The 23,113-nt window shown below is 38.8% G+C and overlaps 1 protein-coding gene across 5 annotated transcripts in view; it reads left to right on the top strand.

Annotated features, from left to right (window-relative positions):
- Positions 1–23,113, top strand: part of LOC109266391 (cell surface glycoprotein CD200 receptor 1-like) — a 147,343-nt gene that overhangs the window by 14,917 nt on the left and 109,313 nt on the right. For 2 of the 5 annotated variants that reach the window (XM_019448371.2, XM_019448367.2), the window contains exon 2: positions 1,368–1,436. In XM_019448371.2, the coding sequence (XP_019303916.2) occupies positions 1,368–1,436 (69 nt within the window). Of the gene's footprint in view, positions 1–1,367; positions 1,437–4,641; positions 4,702–7,990; positions 8,312–8,429; positions 8,679–11,950; positions 12,057–12,592; positions 12,639–13,305; positions 15,201–23,113 lie in introns of those variants that run through there. The other 3 variants (XR_002079698.2, XM_019448366.2, XM_053903341.1) reach the window with 3 other exon arrangements.

Here is a 23,113-nt window from a genome sequence, read left to right as displayed (position 1 = left end):
GAAAAACACGTGCATTAAATTTTACTCTAAAATGTGTCTCTTTGCCGATCAGGTACATTTACTGTAGATGTATTAGAAGTGTATCATTTCCTTGTGAACACTTTTTAGGCATTTTGTGCCTTCCACAGTGAGAACCTGCCACTATCTCACCTCAACTCTAATTATACATCTGTTTTTTTCTCACTTAAAGGCAATTCTGAACTATTTGTAATTCCTTGAAAATCCCATGTGGCTTCATATCTTCTTCTAAACGACTTTCTTTCTGTGTGCAAAAAGATTTCCTTCTATCTTCCTGCAGAACTCTTCATCTACTGAGATGCAGTTCAAATATCATCTGTTGTAGGGAGTCTTCCCTAATCTCCTACCTTTGCTTTCTTAAACATTTCTTCTTTTTAACTCCTGGACGTTATGTATACTTCTGTCACCACTCTGAAAACTTTACCTTATAATTATGTACATAGCTGCTTCCTCATCTGGATCTTAAGCTCTTGGAGAGTAGAGGGCATCGTTTACTATGATGTCTCTATGCCTGGTGAACACTTTGCCAGGAGTTGCCGCTCAAAAGAATGTTTATTGGCAATTCCCACTTAGAGTGGGATTCCCACAAGGCAATTCCCACTTGCCTTGCAAAATTTGAACTTAACAGTCAGTTGTCTTTGTGATGTAATTTCAACAATGCTTAGAAATCCTTTTTTGTTCCATACTAGAACCCAATGAATATATCACTACTAAACTTTCTTGAACTACTCACTGGTGCCTAAACAGTCTGTAATACATAGTACCCTCCCCCACCCCTTTTCTTCACAATTGGAGGTAGACTAAATGCACATAAGCCAGAATGAAGAAATACTTTGACTTGAGGGGTGCCTGGGTGGCTCAGTCGGTTAAGTGACTGACCTCAGCTCAGATCATGATCTCACAGTTCATGAGTTCAAGCCCCACATCAGGCTCTGTGCTGACAGCTCGGAGCCTGGAGCCTGCTTCGGATTTTGTGTCTCCCTCTCTCTCTGCCCCTCCCCTTTCTCTCTCTGTCTCTCTCAGAAAGTAAAATAAACATTAAACAAAAAAAAAAAAAAAAAAAAAGAAATACTTTGATTTGAATGTAAAGACAGGAGGGTGCAGGTGTCTGCACTCTGGATCTAAGGTAGGGGTATCCCAAACAGGTAGGAAGTTCAGGTCAAAAATTCATCCTGGGGCAAATTGTCCTGAGACTTGCTTGCCTGTCATAATTTATGTTTTTATTGGTAACTGCAATCCAAACATGGCCTGAAGAACATGAAAAAAGTGTGATTTTAAGTAGGAGTCAGAAATACTAATGTGTATTCCTCTGATTACCCCATCTGTCTTTTTGGAATGTGTAAATGCAGAAACGAGAACTCTGGTTACACCAAGCAACGGATTAAGGCCAAAAATGAGCAAGGACAATGACAGTGCAGGTAATGATCATCTTTTAATTACAATGCTACTAGACATGAGCTTGATGCTGGCATAATTTTCATGTTTTAGGATCTTGAATTCTTATATGTATTTATAGACTGTATTGTCTAAAACTGTCTAAATAAAATATTTATTTTATTATTTAAGAGTGCTCCTAAATTTTTCATTCTAAAATTATTTCTTTGCTTCTTTAATACAGAATATGCTTTATTAGTCAAGAATGTGATCCCTAAGCGGACCAATGGCATATCAAAAATTTTTTCATTTAATTTTTAAAACATAAGTTATTATGTTTCAAACATGGATTTAAAAAATTAGGTCTTAGCAGATATTAGTAATTTATTTTCTGTGTTCCTCACCCAGGTCTACTGTCTCCCAAAGTTGCCATTACAGTTAGTTTTTTTAATTTTTACTTTAAAATTTTATTTTTGTTATATATCTTACTTCATTAAAAAATAATTCCAGCCTTTCCTGGAAATGCATTCCTGGACTTATAAATATACTTTCTAAGTTCATTCAATTACTCATTATCTAGAAAATTTCAGTTTCAGGTCAACTACAGAGTAAAATATATTTTAAAAAGTATAAGTAAAATAATTATATAAACTATAAATCTAAGGGTTGGGGACAATGCATAGATGGTGCCCCCTCCCCAAAATGGTAGGTTGAATGTCATCCCTCTTCCCCCAAAGAAATATCCAGTTAGCACCTGTGAGTGTGGCCATATTTGGCAAACGGGTCTTCGAAGATGTTATTAAGCTAAAGCTCTTGAGATGAGATCACCCTGGATGAGAGTTGGGCCCTAAAGCCATGACAAGAGTCCTCAGAAGGGAAGAGAAAAGACAGGAAGAAGGCAGTGTGAAGAAGGAGGCAGAGATTGAAATGATACATCTACAAGCCAACAAACACCAAGGATTGCTAGCAGCCACCGAAAGCTGGAAGAAGCAAGAAAGGATTCTTCCCTAGAGCTGTTGGAAGAAACACAGCTCTGCTGACCCCTTGAATCAGACTTCTGGCTTCCAGAAATATAAGGGGGAACATTTCTATTGTATTATGTGACCACGTTGGTTATTATATGTTAAGGCAGCCTGAAGGGACTAACATAATGAGTAATTAAGTTACTTTTGTACTATAGATATATTTAAAAGAACACAATTCACATTTCTCTCTCTTCACACACACACACATACACACACACACACACACACACACACACAACATTGTGAAAGAGTTAAATTGGACTTCTGACATTAACAATGTGAATTTATAATCTTTGTTTAATGTACATTTATTTTTGAGAGATAGACAGAGCATGAGGAGGGGGAGGGGCAGAGAGAGAGGCAGACGCATCATCCAAAGCACGTTCCAGGCTCTGAGATGTCAGCACAGAGCCTGATGTGGGGCTCGAACTCATGAACTGTGAGATCATGACCTGAGCCGAAGTTGGACACTTAACCGATTGAGCCACCGGGTGCCCTGAAAACTATAACCTTTCTGAACTTCCAGGAAAAATTTGGTTTCAGATAAAGAAATTAAAGAAAGAAATCACAGGACTATTCATTGATCAGAAGTTTTACACATTTATTTTGCTACTTTGATGTATAGAGAGCTTCAAGGAAGACTGCGTAAGAATGGTTTCTATTTTCAATGAAGATGTGATACTTGATATGAAATCAGCCTTCTTGGGCAACTAGCTGCCAGTCGAGATAATAAAACTAAAGGATTCATATATCAACAATTAATGAAACCTATAAAGTATTTCCAACATCATAAAAATAATCAGGAATATTTGTGAAAACAAGTATTTTTTTTCCCTCTTCTGAAAATAATTATTTTGCACACTTAAGAGTACCTTAGAACTTGTGGGTTTTATCTTTGGTATGAGAAGTTTCAGGGGTAATTGACTGGTATTTCTTCTCAGGGCATTCTTTGGAAGGAGTAATATTTTGCTCAATTGTAGGAGGGTTTGGTATCTGATTCTAGAGGCAGATTTCTCCATGCACCTCCACTCACTGGAATACCTTTATTAACCAGAAGGTCTCTTTCTTTCTTGTTTTTTTTATTTACTTTAAGTTTTTTATTTATTTTGAGAGAGAGAGAGAGATGCAAGGAGGGGCAGAGAGAGAGGGAGAAGGAGAATGCCAAGCAGCCTCCACACTGTCAGTGCAGAGCCAGCTGTGGGGCTCAAACTCATGAACCGTGAGATCATGACCTGAGCTGAAATGGAGAGTCAGATGCTCAACTGACTGAGCCACCCAGGCGCCCCAGCAGAGGTCTCTTTCACACTCCAGCCTACTGGGAGATCATTCAACACAATGCTTGAAAACTTCTCTCAAATCAGTTACGAAAACATCACTTAATGCAAGACCAGGCTCTTCTAAGAGAATCCCATACGATCCAGACATGGATTTAGTTATATCTGCTAAGAACTAACTTGCTAATATTCCCACATGAGATGGCTAAAATGAGAAGCCGGTGAAATGGTAAAAAGATAACAGTTTGTAGCATGAACATTATGTACTTTATCACTAAAAGTAACAATGTCTACAGGGCATATGAAGTAAAATCCAAAGGATACAAGAAAACCCTTTAAAGGTATCAATCATGACTAAATTCTTTGAACTTTCCATAGACAACAGTCTGTATCTTTAAAATAGGAGCAGTTCTCAGGGCTGTAGAGGCCAAAACGCCCATGAGAGAAATCCCTCATGTACTGAACTAACCTTTGTCTGTCATGGTGGCCTTAATCACCAGACAGTTCCCTTAGCTAGGGATGGGGGGGGGGGGGCGCTCATTGCAGTTTCTTATTCTTATCAGTCCTCTTAGTTGCCCTCAACACTTCACTTAAGGCAAGGAAAAAGGAAGGAAAGAAGGAAAGGATGACAAGGAAGGAAAGAAGGAATGATGGGAAGGAAGGAAGGCAAGAGGGAAAGAAGGAAAGAGTTACCATTTATGGTAAAAATAAAATGGGAAATTTACTTCACTTGAGGGAGAACTTGGAGTTGTCAGTAGAGATTTGGTTTATTTTTTACACATAATGATGGGATAACTTCTAATTTCTTCTTTGTAAAGCTTTTTGTGGAATTAGGTTACAGTTAACTAATTTTCTGTCATGTTGTATGTATGATGTGGATAAACAGTGGCTTGCACTCCATTTACGTCTCTAAAATTGCTTTCATGTACTTTTCTCTCAACCTTTTCTAGCTTCAACCAACAGTTCACTTATGGACAGACAACAGAATAGTTTCACACTTCCTGTGGAAGGTAATATGTTTTTTAATTTTTTTTCTAGAGGCCAGAACTAAAGGGAAAAAGTGTTGAACTTCCTTAGAAACACGGTTGATGGGCTGGTCAAGGGGCCATCCTGAGCCTGGTTGAAGAGTATGGTGGTCTGAGTGCCGAGGTGTGAGGGACCCTGAATGACCCCGGGCCGAAGTCGGACGCTTAACCGACTGAGCCACCCAGGCGCCCCCTTTTTTTTTTTTTTTTTTTTTTTTTGGAGAAGCGACGGTGGACGACTAACTGAACTACGTGGGGAGGCTAAAGGATGATGAGGATTTTAAAACCAACGAAACCAACCAACCAACCAAGATCTGTTCTCCTCTAGAATTCTCTCCACTTCTCCTCCTGTCCTTGAGGATAAGAATGTCACTCCCCTGGTGGCATAGGAAAGACAAGGGGGGGGGGGGCGCTTCCAGGGAGAAAAGGAGGAGTATGGTGGTCTGAGTGCCGAGGTGTGAGGGACCCTGAATGACCCCCAGGCAGTGCACATTCTGTCCGAGGATTATGGAGCTCTCCCTGTCAGGCACTGCTAGGCCATGTGGGGAACACGGGGACAAACAAGAGTAGCTAGAGCCCCACAGCGCCCTGAGGGGCTCATTTCGCGGGGGAGCCCACATGTCAGCACAGATGGCATTTGACGGAGGAGATGAGCACTCACATCAAGTGTGCTGGGAGTGTAGAGGAGAAGGCGAAGCAGCAAGGCTCTGAGAAGGCTTCATGGCAGGGGCAGCGTGTGAAATGGCTCTTAGGGGAAGAGGAGAGTTTTTGTGGACAGAGTGGTCTGTAGGCCCCCCCAGTCTGCAGGAACGATGTGAGGAAAGACCCAGATATGCAGCGGTGCTTGGTGTTTTCTTTGCGAAGTGTGGGGGCGACTGAGAGGTGATAAGATGGCAAAGGTGAGTCCATCTGCAAAAGAGGGCTTTCAAAGGCAACACAAGGACATGTAAGTGCTGTCTTCGGGCGGGGAGAGGTCTCTGAGGGGTGTTAGATGGAGGGGATCACACCCGTGTCCCTGAATCCTGGACCTGCTGCAAGGTCAGGTGTGAACCGAAGAGGGGAGAGATTTGAGACAGACACAGACGTCAGGAGACTTCTGCAGGAATCCAGGTGTGTGGTGATGGGGTCGTAATCTAAGATCTGGCAGTGAGGACAGAAAGGAAAAGCCCCAAATCTCATAGGGATTGGTCTGTGTGCAGAAGGGCTGGAGGAGCCTGGAGGAGAGTCATAGACACAGATGCAGAGAAGCTGGAAGGTGACTGCTGGTTCTGGAGCCAATAGGAGAATCCACCCGCTATCCCCCTGTGATGCAGGAGGTGAAATGACGGTAGCTGATCACAGGGCTGTGAGATCATATTTGTTAGACAGGTGCCAACCCCACTGAGTTTGGGGGAGTGACTGGTCACTGGTAAATTATCGCAACAGGTGTGAATAGAGAAAGAGGAGGACAAAGAAAGTGTGAGTAACAGGAATCACAGAAGTCCCATCACAGGTGAAGGGGGATTGCTGGAGGGTCCTAGAGCAGAGGAAGGTGAAAGAACAGAGATTGTCCATGGTGCTTGGGATCCTCACCATGGGAGCTACTTCTCTGGAGACAGCGCCCCTGTTAAAATGCTTATGATTATTTGATTATCTAGTAATTTCCTTTAAAAGAATAGAGTCTGATCTTGAGGTTCAATATCGGGCAAAATATTAAAACCTTAGACTGTTCACAAGCAGAGGTGCAAACCCCTGAGAACACAAAAAAACATTTACAACGTCCTCCTCACCAGCCTTTTCCCTTTCTGGTTTCATCTTCAGCATCCTGCCCTTGAGCACCTGAATGTTCACCCACACCCACCTCTAGCTGCTCTCCAAGCAGCCACCTTCGTTCTTATTTATAACCTTGGCAAAGGTGCATTTTCCCTGTGCATGCGGGTTGCCACTTAAGTCATGGATTTAACTGCTCTTTTAGACCTGCTTTCAATTCCTCCCCCTTGCTTCACATAGTTATGGGATTGTGATTTGTTTGTGAAATGCAAGGGTGTGAGTCCATCACACAAGAAGCAAGTGACACCAGAAGAGGAGAGGAGAGATTTCAACTGCAGGGTTTAGCACTCACAAGCGCCATCTGGGTAGCAGCTTTGCCCTCTCACAGCTGGTTTTGCTCATGTGAGAGTGATGAGCTCCCTGCCACTCACCTGAGTCACTGGTGCGTCCCAAGTGATGCCCCCAATCCGCTCTCAGCAAACCCCTCCCAGCCATGGACACATTATTTTGGTTTGTGAGAGAGCCAGAGCTTATATATTGCAGAATACTTGTAGGTTGCAGGGCTTAATTTTTACTTCAAAAGATGGACAGAAGGAGTGAACTTCTCCATTTATTCCTCGTAATTAGGTAGAAAGTCAGACACAATCTGTGAGCTGAGTTCACAGGCGAACTGTTTGGCAGGATACATGTGATTCAAAGGGAAGGAAGGATGGAAGATCTTGTTGATTTTATGACTGTGTGATTCTCCAAATAAAAACAACTCAAAAACTGTGCAGCTTGGTCAACCGGAATGCCATGCTATTTATAATGAAAGTACCACATGCTTCTTATATTTATGTTTGTCTGAATTCCCACCTTTGGGGATAGGCATTTCATTCTGACATTAAGTGATTTATTGTCTCACACTGAAACGTAGGAGAGAAAATTTTTCTCCTGGCTCAACTTTTCCACTTTTTATCCTGAGAACCTTGAGTTATTAGAGAAATTTAATAGTCTCTATGGCCGAAATATTAGATATAATGATTTGTCCATTAATTTTATATTGTGTTTTTTGTTTGTTTCTTACATATCAAAACTTCTGAATCAAATTTAAGCCCTTAAAAATTTCTTTAATTTTTTTTAAGTTTATTTATTTGGTGAGAGAGAGACCAGGGAAGGGGCAGAGAGAGAGGGAGAGAGAATCCCAAACAGGCTCTGTGCTGTCAGTGCAGAGCCTGATGTGGGGTGCAAACTCACAAACTGTGAGCTCTTGACCTGATCTGAAATAGAGTCACTCAGCTGACTGAGCCACCAGGGGCCCCAGGCCTTAAAATATTTCTAACACATATAATAAATATAGATTATCTAAAAACACACAATATAGGAGAAAATGGGTTTATCTTTGGAATACTTTTAATATGTTATATACATTTTGTGCGTAGCAAAATCATGTTCTAGTATACTTTATGGAATATGTTGTAGAAAATTTAACATGGATTTCTTTATCAACCTTTTCTTTCATCATTCGCTTTGTGTGTGTGTTCAGCTAACACTTCCCTGTCTAAACCTGTGGATACAAAGGCTGTGCTCTCTTGCCCTCGGATCACCCAGAAAGCTGTGCTGGTAACAGTAAGATGGGAAATAATCCTCAGAGACAAGCCTGCCTGCACCAGAGCCTACAGGAGAGATACAAATGAGACCAGGGCCATAAACTGTAGTGACAAGACAATATCCTGGGACTCCAGACCTGATCGGAATCCCGCCCTTCAGATCAATCCAGTGGCCATCACTCATGATGGATATTACAGGTGTGAAGTGGTCACAACTCATGGGCATTTCTATCATGGATATCACCTGAAAGTGTTAGGTAAGGAGCATCGTATATTGTGGGATGTCAGATAACCAGATTTGGACTGAAACAGATGTCTCTCTCTATTCCATATCCGTGTGTTAAGACTGAAGCATTTTCCCCTGCATCTTTGCAGTGCCCCCCGACGTGACCCTGTTTCAACTTGAGAATGGAACTATCGTGTGTAGGGCAGCTGCAGGGAAGCCAGCGGCGCAGATCTCCTGGACCCCAGGGGGAGATTGTCACACTGTGGAAGAGCCACTGGGCAACGACACAGTGACCGTCCAGAGTTCGTGCCGCTGGGAGGACCACCGGGTATCTAATGTGTCCTGCTCTGTGTCCCATCTGACTGGCAACAGGAGTCTGTCCGTTGAGAGGAATTCAGGTTAGTAATTCCAGCTTTTGTATGATGATTTCATTCCTTCAGAAAAGCTATGGAAGAATGACAAAGGAGTGTATGGTCAATTTCACTCAAGGATAATCTCTCCAGCCCCTCTTTTATGTCCTTCTTCTCCACCATTCAGAATTATGTCCAGAAGACTAATGCAGAAGTTTGTTTTAAGAAGCCATATTTTAAATGATGTTTACTTTTTAATAATTATACTAAAAATAATTTAATAATTTAAATTATTAAATGTAATTATTTCTGTTCTGTGCAAGTAGTAACTTGCCTTGAGTACTGAATGTACTATTAAAATAATACTTATGGTTTTAGGAGAAGAATAAAGTGTATTTTTAAATGAATATTTATGCTTTCTACGAAGGATCCAATCACTCATAAGTTTTCTTCACAATTTTTTTTTGGTAGGATTTTATTTTCCAGGTTCTTCTATAATTTCTTAGCTATAGTATAATAACCTCAATGATCAATTTCAAGTTTACTCTAGGTACTTCTTAATTGTCACTAAACTCACTGACAAAATTAGGAAACTCCTCTTAATGTTATTTTTCACATGGTCAAATGTATAGATAATCCATCAGTTCTTTTTTTTTCTTAAAGACATACCTTCCTGAGTTTTTACACACTCTTGTTCCAATCTGGCCTGCTGGGTCAGTCGACCTGCTGCAGAGATATTGTCCTGGACACTTTCCTTCCCTCGGTCCATCCTCTGCTTGATTCCATGTCTGTTTAATTGAGTTTCTTCTGCCTTCCTGACATTTGCTAGTTTTAATGTCTTTGTTTTAGGTATGAAGCTTTTCTTTGGTAATCCTTGGTTCTCCAATCATTTCAGAGTGAGCATTCAAAACTGAGCTGATTGGAAGCTATGCTGTCTGTGGGTGGTCCTGCCAACCAGTTGGCATCAATAGGCAGAAAGAGGGAAAATGAACTTCTCTTTTCTAATGACGGATTCTTTAATTACCTGAAGGTCTTATCTCCGAGTCTGTTCAGGTTCTGCAGAAAATAAGTCTCCAGTCTATTGTCTTAGTGGTATAAGGCTGACTGTTAGTGTTATGGGAGCAGGGAAATAGAGGGAAGTTGTGTGCGTGTGTGTGTGTGTGTGTATGTGTGTGTGTGTGAGAGAGAGAGAGAGAGACAGAGACAGAGACACACAGAGAGAGAGAGAGACTGTTCAGAACTCAGCCTTTTCTTTAGCATCTCTCTTTAGTCTGGCACTTCATCTCCACCCTCCACTGTCTGGATCCTTGACTCTGGATTCTCTCTAGTTCACTTTTTCTGGGTCACACTTCCTGTTTCCTGCTGTTTGCGGAAGGCGCACAGGGTGTGAGTGGACTGGGCAGCCTACCTCTTCTCAATACAGACCTTCAAAGAAGCTTCCAACTGTTAGCTCACACTTCACCTCCCACGTACCCCTTCTTATGCATTTAGCCCTTCCTGTTCTGGAGTCTTCTAGATGTTCTGTGGGCACTAAGATCCTTCTGTTATTCCACCCTAAAGGACTTGCCTTCTTCTGTTCATGTTTCACCTTAAAACAAGTTGAAATATCTCATCTGCTTGTCTTCCGCCATGTTCTCTTTGTCTTGGCGAGTCTATACTTAAAAAAATTACCTACTGATATTTTAGTCAGTTTTAAGAAGGAAGAAGAGAAGAACCCATGTCTTTAAACCACCACTTTCCAATATCCATTCGTAAAGTGATTTAAAAAAGGATTTTAGCAGTATTTCCCGAGAAGAGTAACTGTGCCCTGGTTGTGTATGAAATTCGACCACCTGGTGATACCATATGCTGTCCTACCTATAGAACCTCAGGGTTGAAGGACTGTCTGGTCCACTCCCAGCCAGTGCAGGGTCTCCTTCCTGTCTCACTTGGAGGGCAGATCTTCAGCCTCTGAGGTTACACTTCTAATGAAAGGTGGTGCATTAGTTTTCAAGAGGGGGTTTCAAAATGTTGTTGTTGATTTTAACTGCAAAGAGATGTTTATTTTCAAATAAAATACAGAGAAATGCAATGTGTCAAAACAAACTGTTGAAGGAAGGCAGAGGGACTGGACGGCAGGCTGCTTAGTCTCCACTGACCTCCCTCTGCTGGGGGACCCATTCAGGGAACAGCAGGAGCCAGGTCTTAAAATCACTGCCTCTCAGAGCTGGCAATTCCTTTGGTGACTTCTTCTGTTGTCAGACTGAGTTTTATATGGCTGACAGCATTTAATACATGATGGAAATTTGCCTCCATGCATTCAGTCAGTTTCAAGGCCCTGGAAGAACAGTGACCTCAGAACTAGGTTATTTTTCCAACTACCTCCATTACAACTCCCCATTTATTTCTAAATTGTGGAGATGAGAAACATCCTGCTATTACTATTACCAAGAAATCTACTTTCCATATCTGTCCTATATGAATTCACCAGTCATGAATCCTTAAAGCCGCAAAATCCTGACTTAGGATGATGTCTTGCCAGAAACCTTAGGATCAGAACAGATAGAGCAACTTTATTATAACCATTATTTGGACTCTTAATGGCTCAGAAATGTTTACAATAAAATCACAGAAGTGAATTTCATGAACTATGAGACATCCTTGAAACAGTATATATGTACATATATATGTGTATATCTGTATACACATATATATTATACTTTTATGTATTTATATATATATATATATATTTATTTTCAATAAACTTTAGTTTTTAGTGCAGTATTAGGTTCATAGCAAAATTGAGTGGAAATCACAGAGTTCCCATATAACCTCTGCCCCAATACATTCACACCCTCCTCCCCTGCCTCCATCACTTATGCCACCCGGGTACATTTGGAATAGTTGATGAGCCAACGTTAACACAACATTATCACTCAAAGTACATAGTTTAATTAAGGGTCACCCTAGGTGTACCTTCTGTGAGTTTTAGGAACTATGCAGATGGCAGGGATCCCCCCATTGTAGTTTCACACAGAGTAGTTTCATTGTCCTAAAAGTCCTCCAGGCTTCACCTATTCCTTCCTCCCTCCACCCTAACCTCTAACAACCCCTGATCTTTTCACTGTCTCCATAGTTTTGCCTTTTCCAGAATGTCATGTACTTGGAATCATACAGAAAGTAGCATTCTCAGACTGGCTTCTTTCACTTAGTAAGATGCATTTAATTTCTTCCGTGTCTTTTCATGTCTTGGCAGCTCATTTCTTGGTAGTGCTAAATAATATTCCCTTGTCTGGATGCACCACAGATAAACCATATATTTTTTGTGTCTATTTTTACAGGAGTCCAGTCAGTAGTATACGTCAGAACTGTATATATCATCTTGCCTATTTTGATTATCTTGGTCATTGTGGGATCCATTTGCCTTTGGAAAATCCGTGTCTGCAGGTATTGACTGATGTTTTTTCTTCCTTGGCTTTATTGGGCTAGAAGGGGTCAGAAATTGGGAACTGATAGGTGAAATTAATATGCTAACACCAACCTCCCATAATCAAGAAGCACATCCTAAATATGTTAGATTTGGACTACTCTAAATGACAGGGGGATTTTGCTTGGTCACTTAGGCATGCAAGCACAGTCAATTAGGCCCTTTAGGACAGGATCTTGGGAGAGATAGCATATGCTAAATTTTTATATCAGTAAAGGATTATAATAATTTAGGTAATAAAATGGAGGTATCACATTTATTCCTGTATATCAAGCTCTGTTGCATAATTTCATCCTCATCCCAGCATCCAGAATTATCTTGTCTACATGTATTAACTAAAAGCAGCATTCTTATTTCTGGTAGTTCAGTTCTGATTTATTTTGAATTCTATCAAAAAATGAATCACACTTGTCAATAGTATACTGTTTTGTTTTCTCATTTTCAATCTAAATAATGATGTTTCCTTCATTGACTCCAGCTTGTTATTTTTTTATAGAAAATGCAAATTAAAAAAAAGAGAAGCTAATTCAGTTGTTGAGGAGGTAAGATAATATTAAAAGAATATTTTCAAATTTGTACATCACATGGTCTGAAAATATAGCCACATAGTTTGTAATTTGCATCATGTTAGTGTTTTAATTGGAAAATAAAAATTCTAAGTTTATGATGCTAATAGTCAGGCATACTTATTTCGTTAATTATCTACCATGTTACTATTTATATGCACCCTAAACCATTTTTTCATTTCAAGAACTATATCTTATAAAACACAGAATGTTTTCCTCATTTAGCCTGTAATCCTGGAAAAACTGAATCGTTCTTTCCTCCCCCACGAAACCATCTCTAATCCTTGACTTCCCTTTCTCGATACCATCATCATTTTCCTCTTACCTGGTCTTAAATCCTATCCTGCTCCAAATTTCACAACTAGTAGCTTACCAAGTCTTTGACCTTCGCCTTTGAAATATCTCTTGTATTACTTCAATTTCTCTCCATTCCTACTTTCACGCAATCTTTTTCATCTGACACTGAGACCTACATAACCAGCACAGTTTTTGATAAAATAATAGAAAAAAGTCTTTCTCTTATGTCCATGTAAGCCCAGAGATACAAATACAAGCACTATTGGTAGAAACTAAAGCTGTGGGCAGCAGTTAGGAAATGATTCTGGCTTTTTTGAATTGATTTTGACTTTGAGTTCTTTCTTAGGATGAAATGCAGCCCTATGCCAGCTACACAGAGAAGAACAATCCACTTTATGATACTGTGAGCCAGGTGAAGAGGTCTGACGTGTTACAAAATGAAGCTGATGGGCTGTGTCTCCATACTTCATACATTACTGGAATCTAGCACTAGGTCAAATGAAGAAAGATACAGTACAGCTACCATGTTTAGTTTCTTGGTGTTCTACAATGCAAAACCTATTCTGAGATTAGCTTTTCAAAGATTCTGAGAAGATAGAGACTTTTAAAGTGTGTGCTTCCATATCCTTACTTATACAATTGATATTTTAGAATGTGAGCTGCTATTAACTAGTCCTTTGAAGAACTGATATCATTACAAAGAAAGCAAATGCTCATGATAAAATATTCTAATTGCTTAGTACAGTAGATCATGAAAACTGAGTTTCCTCAAGAAAGAACTCTGCAGAAGGAACAACCATCAACAGCTTTTATGTGTCCTCCAGAAAATTTTGTGTACATACATATGCTGAAGGTATGTATGTGTGTACATTTATAAGACTTTACATATATACCATATCCTTGTCAAGATACATATGGGAACATACCGTGATGCTCTTCTGTACTGATAGAAAGCTATAATATAATAGGTCTTGGAGATCTTTTCCATGAATACAAGCAGAGCTACCTCATTCTTTTTAATAGCTATAAAACATTCCATTGTATGGTTATGTCATAATTTAAATAGCCACAGCCCTAGTGATAGACATTTAGATTGCTTTAAGCTTTGTTTGTATGTTTTGCTGTTATAACCAATACCACATAGAATGTTTCTTATGGATATATCTCTTTATATTTGTTTCAGTATATTTATAGAGTAATTTCTCTCAGTGGAATTACCAGGTCAAAAGGGTTTGTGCTATAAACATTGGGGTGCATGTGCCCCTTCGAAATAGCATACCTGTATCCCATGGATAAATACCTAGTAGTGCAATTGCTGGGTCGTAGGGTAGTTTTGTTTTCAATTTTTTGAGGAACCTCCCTACTGTTTTCCAGAGTGGCTGCACCAGCCTGCATTCCCACCAGCAGTACAAAAGAGATCCTCTTTCTCCGCACCCTCGCCAACATCTGTTGTTGCCTGAGTTGTTAACGTTAGCCATTCTGACAGGTGTGAGGTGGTATCTCATTGTGGTTTTGATTTGCATTTCCCTGATGATGAGTGATGTTAAGCATTTTTTCATGTGTCCGTTGGCCATCTAGCCAAGGTATGGAAAGAGCCCAAATGTCCATCGATGGATGAATGGATAAAGAAGACGTGGTGTATGTATATATACAATGGAGTATTACTCGGCAATCAAAAAGAATGAAATCTTGACATTTGCAACTACATGGATGGAACGGGAGGGTATTATGCTAAGTGAAGTTAGTCAGAGAAAGACAAATATCATGTGACTTCACTCATATGAGGACTTTAAGATACAAAACAGATGAACATAAGGGAAAGAAGGCAAAATAATATAAAAACAGGGAGGGGGACGAAAACATAAGAGACTCGTAAATATGGAGAACAAACAGAGGGTTATTGGAAGGGTTGTGGGAGGGGGGATGGGCTAATTGGGTAAGGGGCATTAAGGAATCTATTCCTGAAATCATTGTTGCACTATATGCTAACTTGGATGTAAATTAAAAAATAAATTAAATACAAATCAAAACAAAACAAAACAAAACAAAAAAAAGGGTTTGTGCATTTTTTATTGACTGATATGTCAAATTGTATCAATTTACTTTCCCCTCAACCGTGTTTGAATGTGTCTTTCCATATACTGTCATTTCCAAGTATGCAAGATTACCACTTCTTGTTTTCAATCGACCAGTTAACTAATGTGTGTAAGATTATAATAAAAATTACACTATTTAACAAAACTGGATTTATGTTTTTCTGTCATGTTTATGAGAAAGAGCATGAATGAGAGCGAACACATGATGAATTGGCTTTCTGAACTCATTTGACGTCAATAGAGATTTTGATAGCTAATGCCTAATAGTTTTGCAGATGCAGTAAATCTAAATTGACTAGTTTAATGAAGTACATTTTATTGTGAAGTATTTAGCAAATAACGGATGTTCATTGATTATATAAGCAGCTAAATTTACATTTTGAAGAACTTGGGTATCCATAAAATTGGTTCATATGCTAAGAGAATACCTAATGAATGACATGACCCTTCCCCTCAATTTTTCTGTGGAACATAGTATTAAGAATGTATATATTTATTGTTTTTAATATTATGAAAATCATTTTTTACTTATGAAAATTTATGAAAAAATCAGTCTGCTTCTCCATAGTAGGAAAAACATTAAAAATTTTCATCATGGTAAAAACTGAAACAAAATTCATCCACTCTTCAGTTATGCTATTTGAAATACTTATAACAGCTCTTTTGTCATTGTTTTTCTCCCTCCAGACATTTTGGCTACACTAGGCTTTATACTTAAAAAGATTTTTACTTTATTTTGGAGGTAAAACTAATGTAATGACATTTGTCACATGATTTTGACCAAACCATTTTGACACCATTTGACTATGCCAAAAACAAAAACAAAACCAGTCCATTACGTTTCCCCATATAAGTATTACCAAGTAGTGCACACAACAGACACCATGACCCTGTCCTTGACCTTTTCTTAATTTTTCATCCATCCCTGGTTGGGAGGAGACTCACAGTTAAATGGGTTCAAAAATATCTCTTTTAATATTACTAAAAAACAAAGCAAAGCAAAATTGTATTTACATCTTAACTTGCTAATGTCAAAACAGTCATGTAAATGACACTTTAAAGACTTCAAGATAGGGGCGCCTGGGTGGCGCAGTCGGTTAAGCGTCCGACTTCAGCCAGGTCACGATCTCGCGGTCCGTGAGTTCGAGCCCCGCGTCAGGCTCTGGGCTGATGGCTCGGAGCCTGGAGCCTGTTTCCGATTCTGTGTCTCCCTCTCTCTCTGCCCCTCCCCCGTTCATGCTCTGTCTCTCTCTGTCCCAAAAATAAATAAAAAACGTTGAAAAAAAAATTAAAAAAAAAAATAAAGACTTCAAGATAGTGTATAATGCTAAATTACATTGTACAGGAAATGATTGTATTAAAGTCTTCCATTACAGGGGTGCTAAATGCGGTTGAACATCAGAATCATGTGAGGAAATACAAAATTATATAGATCACCCAAATGCAGTTTAGATCCGCTGAATCAGAAAAACATGGAAACTAAAACAGGGTCTCCGGGAAGCAGAGGCTGAGATGGAGGTAGGAGCAGTAAAGGTTAATTGGGAGAGAGGGCTTCTACCTGTAAAAGATGAAAGGGGCAGGAAGTAGGAGAGGAGAGGCAAAGCCTTCAGCCCCTGCTGCTGATCTGAATCAAACCTGTGAAAGGAAAAGGAGAGGGAGCAGGATACAAGGGCCTCAGATCACATACAGAACTGGCAAATTATTCGCCAAACCCATGAGAAGCCCTGGAGCAAAGATGACTTGTATGAAGTATCTTAAAAGAGCAGGAATGGCCAAACCCTAATGTGCCTTCATGCATAGTCATTGTCTGGAAAGAATATGGCCTCAACTCAAAAGCTGAAATGGAGGAGCGCCTGGGTGGCTCAGTCCAGATGAGCATCGGACTTCAGATCAGGTCATCATCTCGTGGTTCAGGAGTTCCAGACCTGCATCAGGCTCTGTGCTGATGGCTCAGAGGCTGGAGCCTGCTTTGGATTCTATGTCTCCCTCTCTATCTGACCCTCCCCCACTCATACTGTCTCTCTCTTTCTCAAAAATAAATTAAAACATTAAAAAAAAAGCTGAAATGGATCCTGAAGCCATTAACTGCTGGAGACCATCAGCTCATTGCATTCCTTGTGTTTGAATGGTGAGTTCTCTATTGATGGGAAATGTGAACCACTTACCTCCCTGGCTGCCCAGTCCATCTTTTCCAGCTTTCACTGGTTAGTATTTGCCTGGTATGTCATCGACTCTGTATCTTCAACTTCTCTGTGACATTTTATTTTAGGTATACCTGTTACAAAGAGCTACAGCTTTTTAATAAAGTAGATATGGCTGCTTTTTATTAACTCTTTGAAAATTTTAACTTTTAAGACAAGAATTTAAACCATACACATTTGTTGTAGTTACTTACAAATTTGGTCATATTTCTACAATCTTATATGTCTTATTTAGTATGTTTTCCCCCTGCCTTGTTTTATTTTTTTCTCTTAGTCTGACTTGCTGGATTGGCTAATATTTTTCCTCCTTTCATTCTTTTCCCTTGGTAGTTTAAAAGATATCCATTGTAGTATATGTATTAGTGTTTTTGCTTTATTTCAGAACATCTAAAAACAGCTTTATTGTGGTATAATTGATGTAACAATTTGTTAAATTCTGCACATCTTTCAAGGGTACAGTTTGTTAAATTTTGACATAGTTTTACATTTGTGAGCCATCAGCACAATCAAGATAACTTATCCATCACCCCTGAGTTTTCTTATTCTTTGTAATCCTACCCATACTATTGCCTTCTTTCCTCCCCAAACAACCACAGACCTGCTTTCTATAACTATATATTAGTTTGAATTTTCTAGAATTTTATATAAATGTGATCATACAATGTGTACTCCTTTTTGGGGGAACAGTCCTGGCTTCTTTCACTTATCATAATTATTTGAGAGAAGTTCACACATTAATAATTCTTTTTTCTTACTAAAAATTATGTTTATTACTATTTCATTGTCTGGACATACCACAGTTTATCCATTTACCTGTTGATGGGCATTTGAGTTTTTTCCAGTTTTAGGCTATTACAAATAAAGCTGCAAACATTCTTGTGCAAGTATTTTTGTGGACCTGTACTTCTATTTTCCTGGGTAAAAAGCTGTGAAGGGTTTAGTTTTATCATACAGTATGCAGATGTTTAACTTTTAAGGAAATTACCAAATTGGGGCATCTGGATGGCTCAGTTGGCTAAGCATCCGACTCTTAGTTTCAGCATAGGTCATGATCTCATGGTTTGTGAGTATGAGCCCCTCATTAGGCTCTGTGCTGACAGTGCAGAGCCCTCTTGGTCTTCCTCCCCCTCTGCCCTTTCCCTGCTCATGCTTTCTTTCTCTCTCTCAAAGTAAATAAACTAACCAAATAAATAAATAAATAAATAAATAAATAACCAAACTGTTTTCAAAATGATCATACGATTTTACAATCCATGCACCAATGTCCAAGATTTCTAGTTCTTGCATATTTTATCAATACATGGTATGGTCAGTCATTTTAACTTTAGACATGACAGTAGATGTGTATTTCTCTCTCATGACTTTAAAAATGTTTTATTAATGGGGTGTCTGCATGGCTCAGTTGGTTAAGTGTCTGAATCTTAATTTCGGCTCATGTCACGATCTCACTGTTGTGAGATCGAACCCTTGTTGGGCTCATGCTGAGTGTGAAGCCTGCTTAAGATTGTCTCTCCCTCTGCCCCCTCCCCTATTCATGCTCTCTCTCAAAAAAAAAAAAAAAAGATGGGGCGCCTGGGCAACTCAATCAGTTAAGCATCTGACTTCGGCTCAGGTCATGCTCTAGCAGTTCATGGGCTCAAGCCCCACGTCGAGCTCTATGCTGACAGCTCAGAGCCTGGAGTCTGCTTCAGATTCTGTGTCTCCTTCTCTCTCCGCCCCTTCCCTGCTCTTGTTCTGTCTCTCTTTCTCACAAAAATAAATAAACATTAAAAAAACTTAAAAATTAAAAAAAGAAAGAAAGAAAAGATTTATTATCAAAGTATAGTTGACATGCAATGTTATTTTAATCTGTGGTTTTAATGTATATATCCCTAAACACTAATGATGACTGTCTTACCATATATCTATGTATCACTCATATATTTTATTTTGTAAGTGCTGAAATGTTTTTCTCATTTAAAAAAACGGAGTAGTTTGTTTATTGATATTTCTTTGTATTTTCTGAGTAAAAGTCCTTTCATTCTCTTTGCAGTGTTCACTGTCTTTTGAAGAGATGTTTTTGTTGTTGTTTATTTGTTTTGTTTTTAAGAGAAGACTTTTTGCTGAATAATTTATTGAGTTTTTCCTTTATGGAATACAGTTTTGGTATTGCATTTAAGAATTTTTTTTCTAATTCATAGGTTAAAGTATTATATTCTAGAAGTTTTGCAGTCTTACATTATACATTTAGGTCTATAATCCATTTTAATGGAATTTTTATATATGGTGTGAGATACAGACTGGAGTTTTTGTTTTGTTTTCTTTTGTTTTTTTGCATAGTGATATTCATGTGCATATTCCAGCACCACCAAATTACCTTTTATCTTTGTCAAAATCATTTGTGCCCATAAATATGTCTCTATTTATGGACTCTTTATTCTGTTTTGTTGAATAGTGTGTTTATTGTTGTGCCAACATCACACTGTCTTCTAGCTTTGTAGGTCTTAAAATCAGGTAGTGTTAGCTCTCTGACTTTGTTCTTTTGCAAAACTTTTTTGGCTATACTAGGTACTTTTGTTTGTAAATTTCTGCAAAAAAAGACTTTTTGGATTTTCACTGGATTATGTTGAAGTAAACGTCATTTTGAGGAGAATTGATGTGTTCGCAATAATGAGTCTTCCAATCTGCAAACATTGTAGAACTCCCATTTCTTTAGACCTTCTTTCATTTCTCTCTGCAATGTTTTTTTTTTTTTTTTTTTTTTTTTTTTTAATTTTTTTTTCAACGTTTTTTATTTTTGGGACAGAGAGAGACAGAGCATGAACGGGGGAGGAGCAGAGAGAGAGGGAGACACAGAATCGGAAACAGGCTCCAGGCTCCGAGCCATCAGCCCAGAGCCTGACGCGGGGCTCGAACTCACGGACCGCGAGATCGTGACCTGGCTGAAGTCGGACGCTTAACCGACTGCGCCACCCAGGCGCCCCGTCTCTGCAATGTTTTATACTTCAGAGCTTTTATACATCTTGGTCAGGCTTATCACTAAGTACTGTATTTCATACCCTTGGATGCTACTGTAAAGGGTACTAGTTTTTAAATGTCAATTTCTGATTGTTCCTCGATATTATATAAAAATACAATTGAGTTTTGTATATTGGCCTTATATATTCTACAACCTAGATAAATATACTTAGTGGTTCCAATAGTTTTTGAAGGTTCTATCAGATTTACTACAGAGATGATCATGATCACGACTTATGCAAATGTAGACAGTTTCATTTCTTCCTTTCTCATCTGGATGAGTTTTATTTGTTTTCACTAACTGAATAATAACTTTCTTTACTCATGACATTTCTGATACAAAATATGTGGATTTTCTATACCAAGTATAATTCTCCAGTTCTCTGTGGACACCAAATGGGTGATCTACAATTCCATTCAATTTTGACACTAATTGTCTAGAATTAGCCCAGACCCCATAGATACAGGCTCGGTACCAAAAGACATTCCCCTACTTCAGATACCGATTGCAAGTGGTGGGTCTCCAGGTTACTCACACTTCTCTCCAACGTGGCTACAAATTGAGGGTTCCCATGAGGCCCCTTCCTCCAAGTTTGATAATTTGCTATAACGGCTCACAGAACTCAAGGCAACACTTTATAATTATTACTGGTTTATTATAAAGAATATTAAAAAGGATACAAAGGAAAGGCCAGATGAAGATGTATACAGTCTGGATCTGAAAAGTTCCCAAGCATAGGGGCTCTGTTGTCCCCACGATGTCTGGGGTGCTTTCACCAAAGCAGAAGCCTTCTGAACCCCTTTGTTTAGGATTTTTATACAGGTTCTATTGTGTAGGCATGGTGATTAAATTATTGGTTCTGGAGGTCATGAGATAGGCCTGATGTTGCCAACCCGGTAATCATGTGGTTGCTTCCCCTGGCAAGCAGCCACCATCCTGAAGCTATTCAGAGGCATGTCAAAGTCACTTCAGTAGCATAAACTCAGGTATGTTTGAAAGGGACTTGTTATGAATAATGAAAGGCACTCCTCTCACCTCCATCATTCAGGAAGTTGCAAGGGTTTTAGGAGCTCTGTGCAAGCAACCAATTATATATTTCTTATTATCACCCAAGATCGTGCTTACCTATTGCACTGGCTAAACCCTTTAGTGGAAGGTTGGTTAGGAGTAGCGAAAATGGACATCCTTTTCTTATTCATGGTCTTAGGGGAAGTCATGCAGACTTTCACCATGAAATACAATGTTAGCTGCTGGATTTTGTTTTGTAGATGCCCTTTACTGGGTAGAAGAGTGTTTCTTCTATTCCTAGTTTCTCAGAGTTTTAAATAGGAATAGATGTTTGATTTTGTAAAAAAGCTTTTTTGTATGTGTGCCAATTGAGATGATAATTTTTTTTTTAGCTTTTAATATGGTAATATTGATTTTTTTGAACATTAAATTCAGCTGGCATTTTTGGATAAACCCCACTTGGATATATGTATCATCCTTGATTTATATATTGTTAGATTCTATGTACTACAATTTTCTCTAGTATTTTTGCATCTATGTTCATAAGAGATACTAATTTGTAGTTTTCTAGTAATATTTTCCCTTGTTTTATCTGGTACCAGGGTCATGCTGGTGGTATTGAATGAGTTGGCATAGGGATATGGGCTGATGTTTGTGTCCTTTTGAAATTCAATTCAACCCCCCCAATGTAATGTATAGGAAGTTAGGGTTTGGGGTTGTAATTAAATTTAGATGAGATTCTGAGGGTTCCATGATGGGAAAAGTGTCCTTATAAAAAAAGGAGGAGAGAGATGAGCACTCTCTCTACCACTAAGGACACAGTAAAAAGGTAGCTGTCCACAAGCCAGGAGGAGAGATCTTACCAGGAACCAAACTGGCCAGCATCTTGATGTAGAACCATCCAGCCTCTACAATTGTGAGAAATAAATAACTGTTGCCTAAGCCATCCAGTATATGGTATTTTGTTATAGTAGCCTGAGCTGATTATTATCAGAAGTAATCCATGTATTTTAATTATCTTAGAAGAATTTGTGGATAATTGGGGATATTTTTTGAAATATTGGTTTCAGAGGGAGGTCATTGTACTTTACTGATAGTATTGTTGAAGTTGACTGTAGGGAATCCTTTGGAAGTAAGTCTTTTGTTCTATATGTGGTAACTTTTTAAATTTTTTTTAATTTAATTTTTAATTTTTTAAAATTTACATCCAAATTAGTTAGTGTATAGCGCAACAATGATTTCAGGAGTAGATTCCTTAGTGCCCCTTATCCATTTAGCCCATTCCCCCCTCCCACAATCCCTCCAGTAACCTTCAGTTTGTTCTCCATATTTATGAGTCTCTTCTGTTTTGTCCCCCTCCCTGTTTTTATATTATTTTTGTTTCCCTTCCCTTATGTTCATCTGTTTCGTCTCTTAAAGTCCTCATATGAGTGATGTCATGTGATTTTTGTCTTTCTCTGACTAATTTCACTTAGCATAATTTCCTCCAGTTCTATCCACGTAGTTGCAAATGGCAAGATTTCATTCTTTTTGATTGCCGAGTAATACTCCATTATATATATATATATATATATATATATATATATATATATATATACACCACATCTTCTTTATCTATTCATCCATTGAGGGACATTTGGGCTCTTTCCATACTTTGGCTACTGTTGATAGTGCTGCTATAAACATAGGGGGTGCATGTGTCCCTTTGAAACAGCACACCTGTGTCCCTTGGATAAATGCCTAGTAGTGCAATTGCTGGGTCATAGGGTAGTTCTATTTTTAGTTTTTTGAGGACCCTTCATACTGTTTTCCCAGAGTGGCTGCACCAGTTTGCATTCTCACCAACAATGC

Source organism: Panthera pardus, unplaced genomic scaffold (assembly GCF_024362965.1).
Source record: "Panthera pardus isolate Hobbes unplaced genomic scaffold, ASM2436296v1 HiC_scaffold_16, whole genome shotgun sequence".
In the NCBI taxonomy this organism is placed as follows: Eukaryota; Metazoa; Chordata; class Mammalia; order Carnivora; family Felidae; genus Panthera; species Panthera pardus.
This window is presented reverse-complemented; position numbering and strand designations above follow the sequence as displayed.